Source organism: Ranitomeya imitator, chromosome 3 (genome assembly GCF_032444005.1).
Source record: "Ranitomeya imitator isolate aRanImi1 chromosome 3, aRanImi1.pri, whole genome shotgun sequence".
NCBI lineage: Eukaryota > Metazoa > Chordata > Amphibia > Anura > Dendrobatidae > Ranitomeya > Ranitomeya imitator.
Window position 1 is genome coordinate 709,836,741 of NC_091284.1, and position 17,597 is coordinate 709,854,337.

Below are 17,597 nucleotides of genomic sequence, written 5' to 3' on the forward strand. Positions count from 1 at the left end.
TCTCATTTTTTTCCCCAGAGGTTCTGGGATGCAATAATATAGTGGGAAATCCGCAAAGTTAATGAGCATGCTGCTCTTTTTTTTTTTTTTTTTTTTCAGCGATGCGTTTTTTTTTCACGGAAAAAACCTAACATATGCACAAAAATTGCAGAATGCATTATAAATGATGGGATGCATATGTATGCGTATTTTAAGCATTTTTATAGCGAAAAAAACATGAAAAATCCGCAACGTGTGCACACAGCTTAATAGTCTTGTGGTTAATGTTTGTATTTTAATCCTAGTTTGGTGGAAACAGCAAATTTCTTCTTTCCATTCATAGCTATCTATAGGGCATGCAACAAACGTATCATCTGACAGGCCCTTGTGCTTACATCCAGCTTCTCAGGAGCTCCCAGCTCCGCCATTACTGTCCATGGGAGAACCTGCTGTGTCAGTACAAGCACGCGTGGCTTCTGCACCATAGTTTTACATTTACAGCATACCTGCATTTGCCTTGCAAAAAAAGTGCAAGTGATTGTCACAAGTCCCTTGTGTTATTCAATAGTGTGATCAACTGTAATAATGTGTATGTGGGTCTGCGCGTTCACCCAAGAATCATAAGTTACACAAATAGTGACCCAAGTGCCCTCCTCTGGTACTGCGCCACATGCAGCATAAAAAAAAAAAAAAAAAACACACAACGAGCTAAGTGGTGTGAGCAGGATTCACACCGCTGCATGGTTCTGCTGGTAAGGGTAAGTTCACACAGGGCGCTTTTTTGCTGCTTTTTTATGCTAATTTTCAGCTTTTTACAGTACCAGCAAAAGTTTATGAGATTTCAGAAATCTCATGCACACACATTGTTTGTTTGATCAGTATTTTGTGCTTTGCTGCGTTTTTTGGACATGCAGCAAAAACGCTGAAAGAAGTGACATGCTCTATTTTTTCACCCATTGGCTGTTGAAAAAAAAAAAAACAGCAAAAAAGCAGGTATTATTTGCTGTGTTTTTGCTGCTGAAAATCCAAGGACATTAGCATGGACAAAAAAAAAAAAAAAGCACCAAAAACGCACCTAAACCTGCGTTTTTAACGCAGCTTCTTTACTGCCAAGATCAGGTTTTGCTGCAGAATTAAAAAAGCAGCAAAAACGCCCTGTGTGAACTTACCCTAACACAGCAGGGTGCAGGTATACCTTCAGTGACATGTGGCCGTTGTCAACCATATTAACCGTGTGCTTTCTGTAAACTACCGCTGCTCCGTAGAGCAAGGGTGTCAAACTGCATTCCTCAAGGGCTGCAACCAGGTCATGTTTTCAGGATTTCCTTGTACTGCACAGGTGATAATTTAATCACCTACACACAATGATTTCATTGTGCAAAGCTAAGGAAATCTTTAAAACATGCATGGTTTGCGGCCCTCGAGGGATGCAGTTTTACACCCCTGCCGTAGAAGAGTGACAGAGTGCACCATTAGCAACGGTTGGAGGCCTAAGGACCCCACCAACACAGCTGATGGTAGCGGAGCACAGGCCTCGCACCGGTGCTACCGCTGTGCCAAGGAACACCGCGAGCTGTGCACAGTTGTGAATGGCAGCGGGCACTTCACAGTTAAAGCGTAGCTGCACTGTCAGAAGCATAGGGCATGTCAGGTGGTATGATTGGTGGGAGATGCCCACTGATAGAGAAGGGGCAGGAGCGCTCAGCAATATCCCTCTACATGTATACAAACATTTATTGTGAAAGGAGACACAGCTGAACACTACTGCACCTTTATCCTCCCGCTATCGGTGGGGGTCTCAGCTCCCCACTGATCAAAACTTCAGCAAAGCCTAGGGTATAAAAAGTTTTCTGAAAGTACAGGTACACATTCAGAATTAGCTGCACAGTGTGTATTAGGCTACTTTCACACTAGCGTCGGATTCGGCCCGTCGCATTGCGTCGGGCCGAGATTCCGACGCTAGCGTTTGTTGTGCCGCACAACGGGTGCAGCGGATGCATTTCTCCGGCGCATCCGCTGCCCCATTGTGAGGTGCGGGAGGTGGGGGCAGAGTTCCGGCCGCGCATGCGCGGTTGGAAAAAGCGGTCCGTCGGCTGCAAAAAACGTTACATAACGTTTTTTGCTCCCGGCGGTGCGCCACAACACGGCACAACCTTCGCAAGACGGTTGCAACGTGTGTCAATACGTCGCAATGCGTCGGTAATGTAACTCTATGGGGCAAAACTGCATCCTGCAAACAACTTTGCAGGATGGGTTTTTTGCCCTAAATGACGCATTGCGACGTATTAAAAAAAACGCTAGTGTGAAAGTAGCCTTAGACCTACTCCATACATCTCATGGGCACAGGCTTCCTTTTTGACAACTGCTGCTCCTCTATAGGACAATTTCAGCAGGTCATCACCTCCACACAATTACCATCTATCACCAGGCGGTCTGCCGAAGGATCATCCAGCCTACCGCGCTCCCTCCAGACCCCCATACACATGATATGAATGGTAGTAAACTGACCAGCTACAGGGTAAAGGATCCAGTGTGACGAGAACAAAAATAAATATTAGTCCTTGAGCTCCTCAAAAGCTCCTACATGGTCTATTCAGCCTCTGGGAAAGCTGAGCGAGGACAGACCTGACAGCCATCATACACATACATTGTATACTGGCAGTATTCCCAGACCCCTGTATCCTAATCAATAACCGCCTCCACCCAGAAATGCATTGGTGCAAACACAGATGACACTTATAGAAATACGGTGGTGTCACCATTATCGGCAGTCACCCGGCTTTCCCTGCAAGCTGTATAAAATAATAATCGTGCACCCAGTGCGGGGACTTCAGAGTTAACTTTCTCATGAATGAGGGCAGTGACCAAAGTAACCTGTAACCAAACTAACAGCAGTGACAGAAGTGCCGCAGGTCAGCTACAAAAGGCTTTCCAAACAAAATGGAAGATAAGCAGCCAACAGCAACGTCCTTCTTGCGCGGCAGCACGAGTGGTAACGCTCAGCACTCACCCACTTGTTGCTGATCAGAGTGGGGGATGGGAAACCTCAATGTGCTCATTATATAATCATATATCACACGGTTAATGACGCCTGACATCACCAAACAAGCCCAATCCCCGGACTACTGACCGATGCTCGCAGGAGAGCAGCCCACTACCCAGAGGTGGAGGGGACAGGGGAGCACGGCGGCTTCTCCTCTGTGATGGCACCAGGCGGGCACAGCGACCGCTCCACCATCTTATCTACTGCACTAGAGACATAGCATTCATCCCAAAGCAATCCTGGTTACCCTGGAGCATGGCCTATACATGATGAGGGTGGTAGTGTAATGATGGGATCTAATCCACATGATGGGAGTAGTTAGATCAGTACATGGCAAAGGAGTGGGGTAATGATGGTGGTAGTAGTGTGACCCCCCAGGAATTATGTGATGACGGACGGGGGTAGTAGTGTGACACCAGTGCATTATACAATGACGGGGGTAGTAGTATGTCACCAGTGATGATGGGGGCAGCAGTGTGACCCCCGGGCATTATGTGATGATGGGGGCATTGTGTGACCCCCGGGCATTATGTGATGATGATGGGGGCAGCAGTGTGACCCCCGGGCATTATGTGATGATGATGGGGGCAGCAGTGTGACCCCCGGGCATTATGTGATGATGATGGGGGCAGCAGTGTGACCCCCGGGCATTATGTGATGATGATGGGGGCAGCAGTGTGACCCCCGGGCATTATGTGATGATGATGGGGGCAGCAGTGTGACCCCCGTGCATTATGTGATGATGATGGGGGCAGCAGTGTGACCCCCGGCATTATGTGATGAGGCGGGCAGCAGTGTGACCCCCGGGCATTATGTGATGAGGGGGGCAGCAGTGTGACCCCCGGCATTATGTGATGATGGGGGCAGCAGTGTGACCCCCGGCATTATGTGATGATGATGGGGGCAGCAGTGTGACCCCCGGGCATTATGTGATGATGATGGGGGCAGCAGTGTGACCCCGGGCATTATGTGATGATGATGGGGGCAGCAGTGTGACCCCCGGGCATTATGTGATGATGATGGGGGCAGCAGTGTGACCCCCGGCATTATGTGATGAGGCGGGCAGCAGTGTGACCCCCGGGCATTATGTGATGAGGGGGGCAGCAGTGTGACCCCCGGCATTATGTGATGATGGGGGCAGCAGTGTGACCCCCGGCATTATGTGATGATGATGGGGGCAGCAGTGTGACCCCCGGGCATTATGTGATGATGATGGGGGCAGCAGTGTGACCCCGGGCATTATGTGATGATGATGGGGGCAGCAGTGTGACCCCGGGCATTATGTGATGATGATGGGGGCAGCAGTGTGACCCCGGGCATTATGTGATGATGATGGGGGCAGCAGTGTGACCCCCGGGCATTATGTGATGATGATGGGGGCAGCAGTGTGACCCCCGGCATTATGTGATGAGGGGGGCAGCAGTGTGACCCCCGGGCATTATGTGATGATGATGGGGGCAGCAGTGTGACCCCCGGGCATTATGTGATGATGATGGGGGCAGCAGTGTGACCCCCGGCATTATGTGATGATGATGGGGGCAGCAGTGTGACCCCCGGGCATTATGTGATGATGAGGGGGGCAGCAGTGTGACCCCCGGCATTATGTGATGATGATGGGGGCAGCAGTGTGACCCCCGGCATTATGTGATGAGGGGGGCAGCAGTGTGACCCCCGGGCATTATGTGATGATGATGGGGGCAGCAGTGTGACCCCGGGCATTATGTGATGATGATGGGGGCAGCAGTGTGACCCCGGGCATTATGTGATGATGATGGGGGCAGCAGTGTGACCCCCGGGCATTATGTGATGATGATGGGGGCAGCAGTGTGACCCCCGGCATTATGTGATGAGGGGGGCAGCAGTGTGACCCCCGGGCATTATGTGATGATGATGGGGGCAGCAGTGTGACCCCGGGCATTATGTGATGATGATGGGGGCAGCAGTGTGACCCCGGGCATTATGTGATGATGATGGGGGCAGCAGTGTGACCCCCGGGCATTATGTGATGATGATGGGGGCAGCAGTGTGACCCCCGGCATTATGTGATGAGGGGGGCAGCAGTGTGACCCCCGGGCATTATGTGATGATGATGGGGGCAGCAGTGTGACCCCCGGGCATTATGTGATGATGATGGGGGCAGCAGTGTGACCCCCGGCATTATGTGATGAGGCGGGCAGCAGTGTGACCCCCGGGCATTATGTGATGATGAGGGGGGCAGCAGTGTGACCCCCGGCATTATGTGATGATGATGGGGGCAGCAGTGTGACCCCCGGCATTATGTGATGAGGGGGGCAGCAGTGTGACCCCCGGGCATTATGTGATGATGATGGGGGCAGCAGTGTGACCCCCGGGCATTATGTGATGATGATGGGGGCAGCTGTGTGACCCCCGGCATTATGTGATGATGAGGGGGGCAGCAGTGTGACGCCAGCACATACACACGCACAGAGCACATGGCGGAGGCCGGCCCGTCCATATGGCGGCAGTGTCAGCTCTGCCCCATGTCACCTTGCCGCCAGCAGCAGCTCCGACAAAGGTCACTGCGGCGTCTCCGGCCGTCCCCTCCCCCTCAGCCCCTCGCTGCCCCGGATTAGCCGACAATGATGGCGGCCCCTCACCGCGGAGGATTGCTGTGTCAGCCCGGCCTCAGTCACATGACGGCTCCCGGCCCCTCACCCTCATTTTCCGGTGCTCACCTCCACGAACAAGAGCATCCTACCACACAGGGAGCGGGGCCCGGACACTCGGGGGGAGGGAGAGCGACGAGGATTAGGAGAGGAAGGAAGGAAGGACGAGTGAGTGACAGCGGCGGGGCCCGCACTGCTTGTCACACAGGCCAAGCCCCCACACCCTCCCCGAGCTGCGGCGCTGGAGCCCGGCCTCTTCCGCCGACATCCCTCCCACTAGCCGCTACGGCGCATGCTCACACAGAAACTGCTTCCTACAGTCAGGGGTCAGCGGCCGGCGCCATCCTAAAACACGTGCTGCAGAGCTGCGTCCCTTGGCAGGTCATGCCGGCAGCCGCCATTTTACCGCAGGGCAACAGGCGGAAAGGGGAGGAGGAAGGGGCGGGGCCCTGTGAACTGATGACGCGCGCTGACAGGAGGCGATAGTGAAGCTTGTGGTGGCGGGCGGAGGGGTGGATGGCGGGGGTTATACTCCGGCTACACCGTCTGTGACCGGACAGCTTTCCATTTACGATAGGCCAGACTTGTGAACACGGACTGCTCATGGCGACCAATGGCAGAGCGGCTTGTTTCACCAGAGCGGTTTAAAAAATGAGAGCTGAGCGCTGATTGGTTGCTGTGGGCGGGATTTTTTACTTGAAACTACATATATATATATATATATATATCAATAATAATATTTGCCTAGAATACTACTTCCTGCAATTTGTGCCAACTTCCGTGGCTTTGTCCGGAGCTAATGTCCGGAGCTAATGTCCGGAGATAAGTGACGTCAACAGTGTCCAGTGTCTGATTGGTTGCCGCCTGCTGCGAGCGACCAATCAGAAACGTGCCGTACTGTGACACACTCCGCCCGCCATTTTGGTGTGATTTTTGAATTTTTACCTCACAGCAAGTTTCTACTGCGTGGAGGCGGGCCCAGTGACGTTGCTCTTCAAGCTCCTGCCGAATTTCTAGTATATATGGATTCTAGACTCCCGAGCTGCCATCTAGTATATATATATACACACACACACACACACACACACACACACACACACACACACACACGCACAGTATAATGAGATGCAGTGCCCATAACATCACAGACGTGTTCTCAGTCACCATTATGCTGCTACTTTGGCCCGACAAAGTGTCCTCGCATCAGAAATGTCCCACATGGCGCTTGGGTACCGCGCGGTCCCATCAGCATGGCCTCCGTGCGTCCACCATGGCTGGCGGGGGATTCCTCAGGAGCGACATTTGTAGACGGTTTTCCTCATTGTCACATTTATCAATTTCCACCCAGATTTATCATAGTGTGGCAGGACGTCCGCTGTGCACATCCATGTCCAGCTAGAGCGGAGTTGACCGCCCTCCCCCGAGGAGCGATTGTGGCTTTTATTATTTGAATAATTTGAGGCTTACATTTTATCTGCAGGGACATCTGCACCCGCTTTGCTCCCCACATTTGGGCAGGAGGAGCGTAACATGTTCGAAAGTCACATTTGATTGCATGAAAACTTGTCCCTCAAAATTAGCACCTGTTTTAGGCCGGAGTCACACATGCGAGAAACACGTCCGTGTCTCGCATGTGAAATCCAAGCTCTGGTGCCGGCACTCCAGAGCGGAGCGTGCGGCTCCATGTGTTGCTATGCGGCCGCACGCTCCGCTCCCAAGTGCCGGCGCCAGAGCTTGGTTTTCACATGCGAGACACGGACGTGTTTCTCGCATGTGTGACTCCGGCCTAACAATAAAATCCCTCCATCACCTCCTCTCATTGGTTTGTGAGGCTTTTTTTTTTTTACCTATTATTGATACTGCCAGTATTTGGGTATGTGCACACGATGCAGATTTTCCCATGAGTTTACAGTACAATGGGAAACGAAATCCGCAGTGCACATGCTGCAGAAAAAACCATGCGGAAACGCAGCGTTTTATTTTCCGCAGCATGTCAATTCTTTGTGCGGAATCCGCAGCGATTTTACAGCTGCTCCAATAAAAAACTGCAGATGTAAAACGGCAGCGGAATCCGCAATAGAAACCGCGATAAATCCGCAGGAAAAACCGCAGTGGTTTTGCACTGCGGATTTATCAAATCTGCTGCGGAAAAATCCGCAGAGTAGTTTTCTACGTGTGCACATACCCTAAGGCTGCTTTCACACATCAGTTTTTTACTATCGGTCACAATTTGTCGAACTTTGAAAAAAACGGATCCGTCGCAGATTGTGAAAAACTGATGCGATGGGTCTGTTTTTTCGCCGGATCCTACTAGCTGATCTGGCTAATTGGATGCTAATTAAATCGGAGCACACTCAGTTAAAAAAAACGAATCCGTCGGCCATAGGCCTCCATTCTAGCAAGCGACGGATCTGTCGCTGTCCGTTTTTTGACACACACAAAAAACGTTACTTTGTCCGTTATCTTCAGCCGCCGGACAGACAATTTTTAACGGAGCCGGCGAACGACAGATGAAACGTGAGGCCATCCATCGTTAATACAAGTCTGTGAGCAAAAAAAAACGGATCCGGTGGCATCAGTCGCTGGATCCGTTTTTTTCAAAATCCGACGGATTGCGACTGATGGCAAAAAACTGATGTGTGAAAGCAGCCTAAGTTTCCTTTGTGCAGTTATGTGAGGGGCAGCCGCGGTGTGCGATCCTGCTGGGGTTATGGTGCAGATGTTGGTGTGTCGTGGGGCTGACTACCATGCTGTGCAAGGGAACCTGACCGCAGATTCATGCTGCCCAAAGTAGACACTGGCCGTGTTATGACTCAACTTGAGCAAATATGTTCCGATTCGGTTGCTGAATCTGAATTTGCCATATTCGTGCTATTTTGGTACCCTAATCATGTCGAATTTATGTTTGATGATTGGTTTCGAATATATTTGTTAATTACAACTCCCATTGACTCCAATGACGTATGGCTGTGTTCGGCGAATATTGCAAAAACAATATTCGCTGCCAATTTTGAAAAATTTGCTCAACTCTAGTTATGATTCTTAACCCCTTCATGACCCAGCCTATTTTGACCTTAAAGACCTTGCCGTTTTTTGCAATTCTGACCAGTGTCCCTTTATGAGGTAATAACTCAGGAACGCTTCAACGGATCCTAGCGGTTCTGAGATTGTTTTTCGTGACATATTGGGCTTCATGTTAGTGGTAAATTTAGGTCAATAAATTCTGCGTTTATTTGTGATAAAAACAGAAATTTGGCTAAAATTTTGAAAATTTCGCAATTTTCACATTTTGAATTTTTATTCTGTTAAACCAGAGAGTTATGTGACACAAAATTGTTAATAAATAACATTTCCCACATGTATACTTTACATCAGCACAATTTTGGAAACAACATTTTTTTTTGCTAGGAAGTTATAAGGGTTAAAATTTGACCAGCGATTTCTCATTTTTACAACGAAATTTACAAAACCATTTTTTTTAGGGACCACCTCACATTTGAAGTCAGTTTGAGGGGTCTATATGGCTGAAAATACCCAAAAGTGACACCATTCTAAAAACTGCACCCCTCAAGGTACTCAAAACCACATTCAAGAAGTTTATTAACCCTTCAGGTACTTCACAGCAGCAGAAGCAACATGGAAGGAAAAAATGAACATTTAACTTTTTAGTCACAAAAATTATCTTTTAGCAACAATATTTTTATTTTCCCAATGGTAAAAGGAGAAACTGAACCACGAAAGTTGTTGTCCAATTTATCCTGAGTACGCTGATACCTCATATGTGGGGGTAAACCACTGTTTGGGCGCACGGCAGGGCTTGGAAGGGAAGGAGCGCCATTTGACTTTTTGAATGAAAAATTGGCTCCACTCTTTAGCGGACACCATGTCACGTTTGGAGAGCCCCCGTGTGCCTAAAAATTGGAGCTTCCCCACAAGTGACCCTATTTTGGAAACTAGACGCCCTAAGGAACTTATCTAGATGCATAGTGAGCAATTTGAACCCCCAGGTGCTTCACAAATTGATCCGTAAAAATGAAAAAGTACTTTTTTTTTCACAAAAAAATTCTTTTAGCCTCAATTTTTTCATTTTCACATGGGCAACAGGATAAAATGGATCCTAAAATTTATTGGGCAATATCTCCTGAGTACACCGATACCTCACATGTGGGGGTAAACCACTGTTTGGGCACATGGTAAGGTTCGGAAGGGAAGGAGCTCCATTTGACTTTTTGAATGAAAAATTATCTCCATCGTTAGCGGACACCATGTCGCGTTTGGAGAGCCCCTGTGTGCCTAAACATTGGAGCTCCCCCACAAGTGACCCCATTTTGGAAACTAGACCCCGAAAGGAACTTATCTAGATGTGTGGTGAGCACTTTGAACCCCCAAGTGCTTCACAGAAGTGTATAATGCAGAGTCGTGAAAATAATAAATACATTTTCTTTCCTCAAAAATAATTATTTAGCCCAGAATTTTTTAATTTTCCCAAGGGTAACAGGAGAAATTTGACCCCAATATTTGTTGTCCAGTTTCTCCTGAGTACGCTGATACCCCATATGTGGGGGTAAACCACTGTTTGAGCACATGCCGGGGCTCGGAAGTGAAGTAGTGACGTTTTGAAATGCAGACTTTGATGGAATGCTCTGCGGGCGTCACGTTGCGTTTGCAGAGCCCCTGATGTGGCTAAACAGTAGAAACCCCCCACAAGTGACCCCATTTTGGAAACTAGACCCCGAAAGGAACTTATCTAGATGTGTGGTGAGCACTTTGAACCCCCAAGTGCTTCACAGAAGTTTATAATGCAGAGCCGTGAAAATAATAAATACGTCTTTCCTCAAAAATAATTATTTAGCCCAGAATTTTTTATTTTCCCAAGGGTTACAGGAGAAATTGGACCCCAAAAGTTGTCCAGTTTCTCCTGAGTACGCTGTGTGGGGGTAAACTACTGTTTGGGCATACGTCGGGGCTCAGAAGGGAAGTAGTGACTTTTGAAATGCAGACTTTGATGGAATGGTCTGCGGGCGTCACGTTGCGTTTGCAGAGCCCCTGGTGTGCCTCAACAGTAGAAACCCCCCACAAGTGACCCCATTTTAGAAACTAGACCCCCCAAGGAACTTATCTAGATATGTGGTGAGCACTTTGAACCCCCAAGTGCTTCACAGATGTTTACAACGCAGAGCCGTGAAAATAAAAAAACATTTTTCTTTCCTCAAAAATGATGTTTTAGCAAGCAATTTTTTATTTTCACAAGGGTAACAGGAGAAATTGGACCCCAGTAATTGTTGCGCAGTTTGTCCTGAGTACACTGATACCCCATATGTGGGGGTAAACCACTGTTTGGGCACACGTCGGGGCTCGGAAGTGAGGGAGCACCATTTGACTTTTTGAATACAAGATTGGCTGGAATCAATGGTGGCGCCATGTTGCGTTTGGAGACCCCTGATGTGCCTAAACAGTGGAAACCCCTCAATTCTACCTCCAACACTAACCCCCCCACACCCCTAACCCTAATCCCAACTGTAGCCATAACCCTAATTACAACCCTAACCCCAACACACCCCTAACCACAACCCTAATTCCAACCCTAACCCTAAGGCTATGTGCCCACGTTGCGGATTCGTGTGAGATTTTTCAGCATCATTTTTGAAAAATCCGTGGGTAAAAGGCACTTCGTTTTACCTGCGGATTTACCGCGGATTTCCAGCGTTTTTTGTGCGGATTTCACCTGTGGATTTCTATTGAGGAACAGGTGTAAAACGCTGCGGAATCCGCACAAAGAATTGACATGCAGCGTTTCCGCGCGGTATTTTCCGCACCATGGGCACAGCGGATTTGGTTTTCCATATGTTTACATGGTACTGTAAACCTGATGGAACTCTGCTGCGAATCCGCAGCGGCCAATCCGCTGCGGATCCGCAGCCAAATCCGCACCGTGTGCACATAGCCTAATTCTATGGTATGTGCACACACTGCGGAAAACGCTGCGGATCCGCAGTAGTTTCCCATGAGTTTACAGTTCAATGTAAACCTATGGGAAACAAAAATCGCTGTACACATGCTGCGGAAAAACTGCACGGAAACGCAGCGGTTTACATTCTGCAGCATGTCACTTCTTTCTGCGGATTCCGCAGCGGTTTTACAACTGCTCCAATAGAAAATCGCAGTTGTAAAACCGCAGTGAAATGCGCAGAAAAACCGCAGTAAATCCGCGATAAATCCGCAGCGGTTTAGCACTGTGGATTTATCAATTCCGCAGCGGAAAAATCCGCAGAGGAACAGAATACATGTGCACATACCGAAACCCTAACCCTAACCCTACCCCTAACCCTACCCTAACCTTAGTGGAAAAAAAAAAAAAATTCTTTATTTTTTTTTATTGTCCCTACCTATGGGGGTGACAAAGGGGGGGGGGGTCATTTATTATTTTTTTTATTTTGATCACTGTGATAGATTATATCTCAGTGATCAAAATGCACTTTGGAACGAATCTGCCGGTCGGCAGATCCGGCGGGCGCACTGCGTATGCGCCCGCCATTTTGGAAGATGGCGGCGCCCAGGGAGAAGACAGACGGACCCCGGCAGGATCGGTAAGTATGATGGGGTGGGGGGGGGGAGCACGGGGGGGATCGGAGCATGGGGGGGGATGGGAGCGCGGGGGGGTGGAACAGAGCACGGGGGTGGTAGATCGGAGCACGGGGGGGTGGATGATGCATGGGGGGGTGGATCGGAGCACGGGGGGGTGATTGGAGCACGGGGGGAGCGGACAAGAGCACGGGGGGAGCGAGCACAGGACGGAGCGGTGCATAGCACCGATCGGAGGACTGGGGGGGGGGGCGATCGGTGGGGTGGGGTGGGGTCACATTAGTGTTTCCAGCCATGGCCGATGATATTGCAGCATTGGCCATGGCTGGATTGTAATATTTCACCAGTTATAATAGGTGAAATATTACAAATCGCTCTGATTGACAGTTTCACTTTCAACAGCCAATCAGAGCGACCGTAGCCACGGGGGGGGGGGTGAAGCCGCCCCCCCTGGGCTAAACTACCACTCCCCCTGTCCCTGCAGATCGGGTGAAATGGGAGTTAACCCTTTCACCCGATCTGCAGGGACGCGATCTTTCCATGACGCCACATAGGCGTCACAGGTCGGATTGGCACCGACTTTCATGACGCCTACGTGGCGTCAAAGGTCGGGAAGGGGTTAAGGTACCGTCACATTAAGCGACGCTGCAGCGATATAGACAACAATCCGATCGCTGCAGTGTCACTGTTTAGGTCGCTATAGAGACATCAAACACGGCAACAGCAGAACGATGCAGGAGCGATCCAGTGACGTAGTTATCGTTCTCGCTGGTTGTTAGCTCCATGTAAAAACATTGCAGGCATCGTTGCTTTTGCTGTCAAACATGACGAATCACGCCGACCTGACAAACAAATAAAGTTCCGGACTTCTAGCTACGACCAGCGATGTCACAGCGGGATCCTGATCGCTGCTGCGTGTCAAACACAACGAGATCGCTATCCAGGACACTGCAACGTCACGGATCGTTGTCGTTCTCGCTGTAAAGTTGCTCAGTGTGAAGGTATCTTTACTATTGCTCTTATTCATTCTGGTCTGGACCACTTCAACTCTTTAATAATCAGTCTCCTCCTTACTAAATTCCCCCTCTCCAATCCGTCCTTAATGCAGCATCCTGGATCATATTCCTGTTCTCCCGCTACACCATTGCCTCTACCCTGTGCCAGCCATTGCAGTGGTTAACCATCCCCTATATCAGGGGTCCCCAACCTGTAGCTCGGGAGCCACATGTGGCTTGTGGTCCCATGACTTGTGGCTTGCGGCTGTCTGTCATCTTAGTGCATTGGCTCCAGTTCTAGCAAACAGGTATGAAGAGCACATCTGAAAAAGGGGAATTTTGTGAGTAGCCCTGCACAGAAGAGCAGATCTGGACGCACATATACTGGTCTTAGGGGTTTTGAGATGATTTAAGTATGGTACGCTGGAGACAAGATGACACCACCTGTCAGATGAGGTGTTTGAAGCTGGATGTGGCAGTGTGTTGGGAGTGCTTTTTAGGAGAATACTGAATGGGGGGTATTGTAGGAACCCCTGGATCTTTGTATACTGCTTTGGGGTGATTGATTTTTGTGGAAAAGCCTTGGGTACCATTATGCCTGTAATGAGGGCTTTGGTTGCCACTATTGTGAGAGGGGCGGGAGCTGAATGTGGCTCGCGACCCTCTCAGAGCTGTATGTGGCTCTCAAGGTCAGGGACCTCTGCCCTATAGAATACAATGTAAACTTATCACTCTCACCCACAAAGCTCCCCACAGTTCAGCACCATTGTACATCTCCCTCATCTTTGTCTATTACCCTACCCATGCCCTCTGTTCTGCTAAAGACCTAAAACTAACATCCTTAATAATCCAAACCTCCCACTTCCATCTCCAAGACTTCTCACGTGCTGCGACAGTTCTTTGGAATGTACTGCCCAGGACAAGTTGACTAATTCCTAATACCCACTGTTTTAAGCGTGACCTAAAAACTCATTTCTTTATAGACTGGCCTATCGCCTCACTTATGTAACTATTCCTTTTTTGCCTTTCCTAAATTTTCCTCTAAATCTAGTCCCTCATAGTATCTGTTCACACATCCTCCATGCACTTAAAGGGGTTGTTCCGTCAAAAACGATAAGTCTACAGTGATGCTGCGTGACCGCAGACTTATGAATCTTCCCAGTAAACGTGCGCTGCAGGGAATTGCTGGTTTCAGACCTGGGAAATGGAGGATATATATGAGTTAGACAATATCCCCCCGGCCAGTGGGCGCAGCCTCGCTGTCAATACACTTGCATTGAGCCGAGGCTGCGCTCCAACCAGTCATGCGGATGGCCATTCAGCATGTCCGACTCAAGGATGCGGCCTCACTCCGTACCCATTGGCTAGGGGTATGTATAACTCACACATTCCCTCCGTTCCTGGGTCTGAAAGTCTGCCAACTTGTCCGTTTTGACTGAAGAACCCCTTAAATAGCCCTCTGTATCTGTGCTTGTACACATACTGGCTGGTGACCGGTTTAGGCAGTGTTCTGTGAATGCCCTATGTATTATACTGGTGGCAGGATGGTACAATAAAAGCACTTTTTAACATTTACCCTTCGTGTGTCCCATATTTGCCCATAGATTGTAAGCCTGCGAGCAGCAGAGCCTTCATTCCCCTTGGTAACTGTTGAATGTGTAACTCTGTAATGTCTTTATAGTCTGTAAATGTTCCCCCTGAATTGCTGTTAAATATAATGGTGCGATAGAAAACTATTACGTTTATGGCAACCATGTATATTTTGCTTATTGACGCTACAATGATTCAAAAGGAACATATTCTGAAATCCCGTAGGCGGACCATGTCTTGCTGACTGCTCCGAGGTCGGGCACTGGCAGCTTCTCCTCACCCCAATTCCTGTTAACCTAGGGGAGAAGCGGCCAGGGGGTTTGGACTAATCAGAGGAGACATATAGAGCCAAATTCCTCATCTGCACTTTTTGCACAAGTCCCTTTTCTTGTTTTTTTTTTGTCTTGTAACATTTTTTGTGCGGGAGCCCACGCCAATTTTTTCCGCCATTTAACCCCTTAATTTACTAGCTAGAACGGCCAAATTTTGCATAGACACACTACTGACATTAGTAGTGTGGAATATGCAAAAAAATGGTGATATGAGATGGTTTACTGTATGTAAACCATGTCTCATATCATGTCGGGTTTAGGAAGGAGAAAGCAAAAGCCGGTAATTGAATTACCGGCTTTCTGCTATATCGCGCTGGATGAAATATTAATATATATACATATATGTGTCTACTGACATATATATATATATATATATATAGACAGTATATATATATATATATATATATATATATATATATATATTTTTAACACATGGATCCCTTGTATATCCGTATGTCAGTTTTGCAAGCCTGCGATAAAAACACGCAGTACGGATGACATACGGATTACATACGGAGGATGCCATGCGCAAAAAACGCTGAAACACCCTGCCTATGGAGGAGCTACGGACCACTATTTTCGGAACTTTTCAGCGTGTTACGGCCGTAATATACGGACCGTATTTTCATACGCTGAGTGTGAAGCCGGCCTAAAGGTCTCATGTTTAGCTAAAATGTCTCAAAATTTTCACCAAAACTTCAGGCACACATAAAATCACTCCGTAGGTGGAAGGTCGGGTGATATTGTGAGTTTTTAAAAAGCAGCAATTTTTGAATCAGCCAAACCATTTGGAAACCCTCACGCATAATGATGAACAAAGAAAAAGCAGGCAAACACATAAAATAAACTTTAGAAAGGCATAGATTAAAATAATAAGGCACAAAATGAAAAAAAGCCAAACAGACCAAAATAAAGACACAAATGCAAAAACAAATTTGACCTAGAGTTCCCCGATGGCTTTTCAAACTGGAGGTAGATGCTTCTTAGGCCGGCGTCACACTCAGCGTATAAAAATACGGTCCGTAATTTACGGCCGTAATACGCTGAAAAGTCCCCAAAATAGTGGTCCGTATCTCCTCCGTAGGCAGGGTGTGTCAGCGTATTTTGTGCATGGCATCCTCCTTATGTAATCTGTATGGCATCCATACTGCGAGATTTTCTCGCAGGCTTGCAAAACCGACATATGGATATACAAGGGATCCATGTGCTCAAAAAATAATAAAAACATATGTACTATATATATATATATATATATATATATATATATGTTAGTGAGACACACACACATATATATATATATATATATATATATATATACATATATATATATATTAATATTTCATCCAGCGCGAGATAGCTTAAAAGCCGGTAATTCAATTGCCGGCTTTTGCTATCTCCTTTCAAAACCCGACATGATATGTGACATGGTTTACATACAGTAAACCATGCCATATTCCCATTTTTTTTGCATATTCCACACTACTGTTAGTAGTGTGTATGTGCAAAATTTCTAGCTATTAAATTAAAGGGTTAAATGGCGGAAAAAATTGGCGTGTGCTCCCGCGCAATTTTCTCCGCCAGAGTAGTAAAGCCAGTGACTGAGGGCAGATATTAATAGCCTGGAGAGGGTCCATGGTTATTGGCCCCCCCTGGCTAAAAACATCTGCCCCCAGCCACCCCAGAAAAGGCACATCTGGAAGATGCGCCTATTCTGGCACTTGGCCACTCTCTTCCCATTCCCATGTAACGGTGGGATATGGGGTAATGAAGGGTTAATGTCACCTTGCTATTGTAAGGTGACATTAAGCCAAATTAATAATGGAGAGGCGTCAATTATGACACCTATCCATTATTAATCCAATAGTCTGAAATGGTTATAAAAAACACAAACACATTATTAATAAGTCTTTGGCTGCCGTCACACTAGCAGTATTTGGTCAGTATTTTACATCAGTATTTGTAAGCCAAAACCAGGAGTGGAACAAATAGAGGAAAAGTATCATAGAAACATATGCACCACTTCTGTATTTATCACCCACTCCTGGTTTTGGCTGAGAAATACTGATGTAAAATACTGACCAAATACTGCTAGTGTGACGGCAGCCTTTTAATGAAATAAAAACACAGGTTGTTTGAATATTTTATTATTCTGGTAATCCACCTGAAGACCCTCGCTCTGTGACAAATAAAAAATAATAAACCAACAATATACATACCTTCCGAGGATCTGTCACGTCCCACGATGTAAATCCATCTGAAGGGGTTAATTTTTTTTTACAGCCAGGAGCTCCACTATAATGCAGCTATGCTCCTGACTGTTAAACCCCAGCGAATGAATGGAAACTAGATCAATGACCTGTAGTTACCTTCATTCATGGTGAGGCGCCCTCTGCTGGTTGTCCTCACATGAACTCGAGCCTGGGAACTTTTCTGTTTTTTTCCCACGCTC

The 17,597-nt window shown here is 47.7% G+C and overlaps 1 protein-coding gene across 3 annotated transcripts in view; it reads right to left on the reverse strand.

Annotated features, from left to right (window-relative positions):
* The window catches only part of LARP4 (La ribonucleoprotein 4), an 85,960-nt gene extending 80,077 nt beyond the window's left edge, over nt 1–5,883 (reverse strand). Inside the window, exon 1 of one of the 3 annotated variants that reach the window (XM_069758657.1) lies at nt 5,719–5,883. In XM_069758657.1, the coding sequence (XP_069614758.1) occupies nt 5,719–5,736 (18 nt within the window). In that variant the 5' untranslated portion in view covers nt 5,737–5,883. Of the gene's footprint in view, nt 1–5,640 lie in introns of all 3 variants that reach the window. The other 2 variants (XM_069758660.1, XM_069758658.1) reach the window with 2 other exon arrangements.
* Between the last annotated feature and the right edge of the window lie 11,714 nt (nt 5,884–17,597).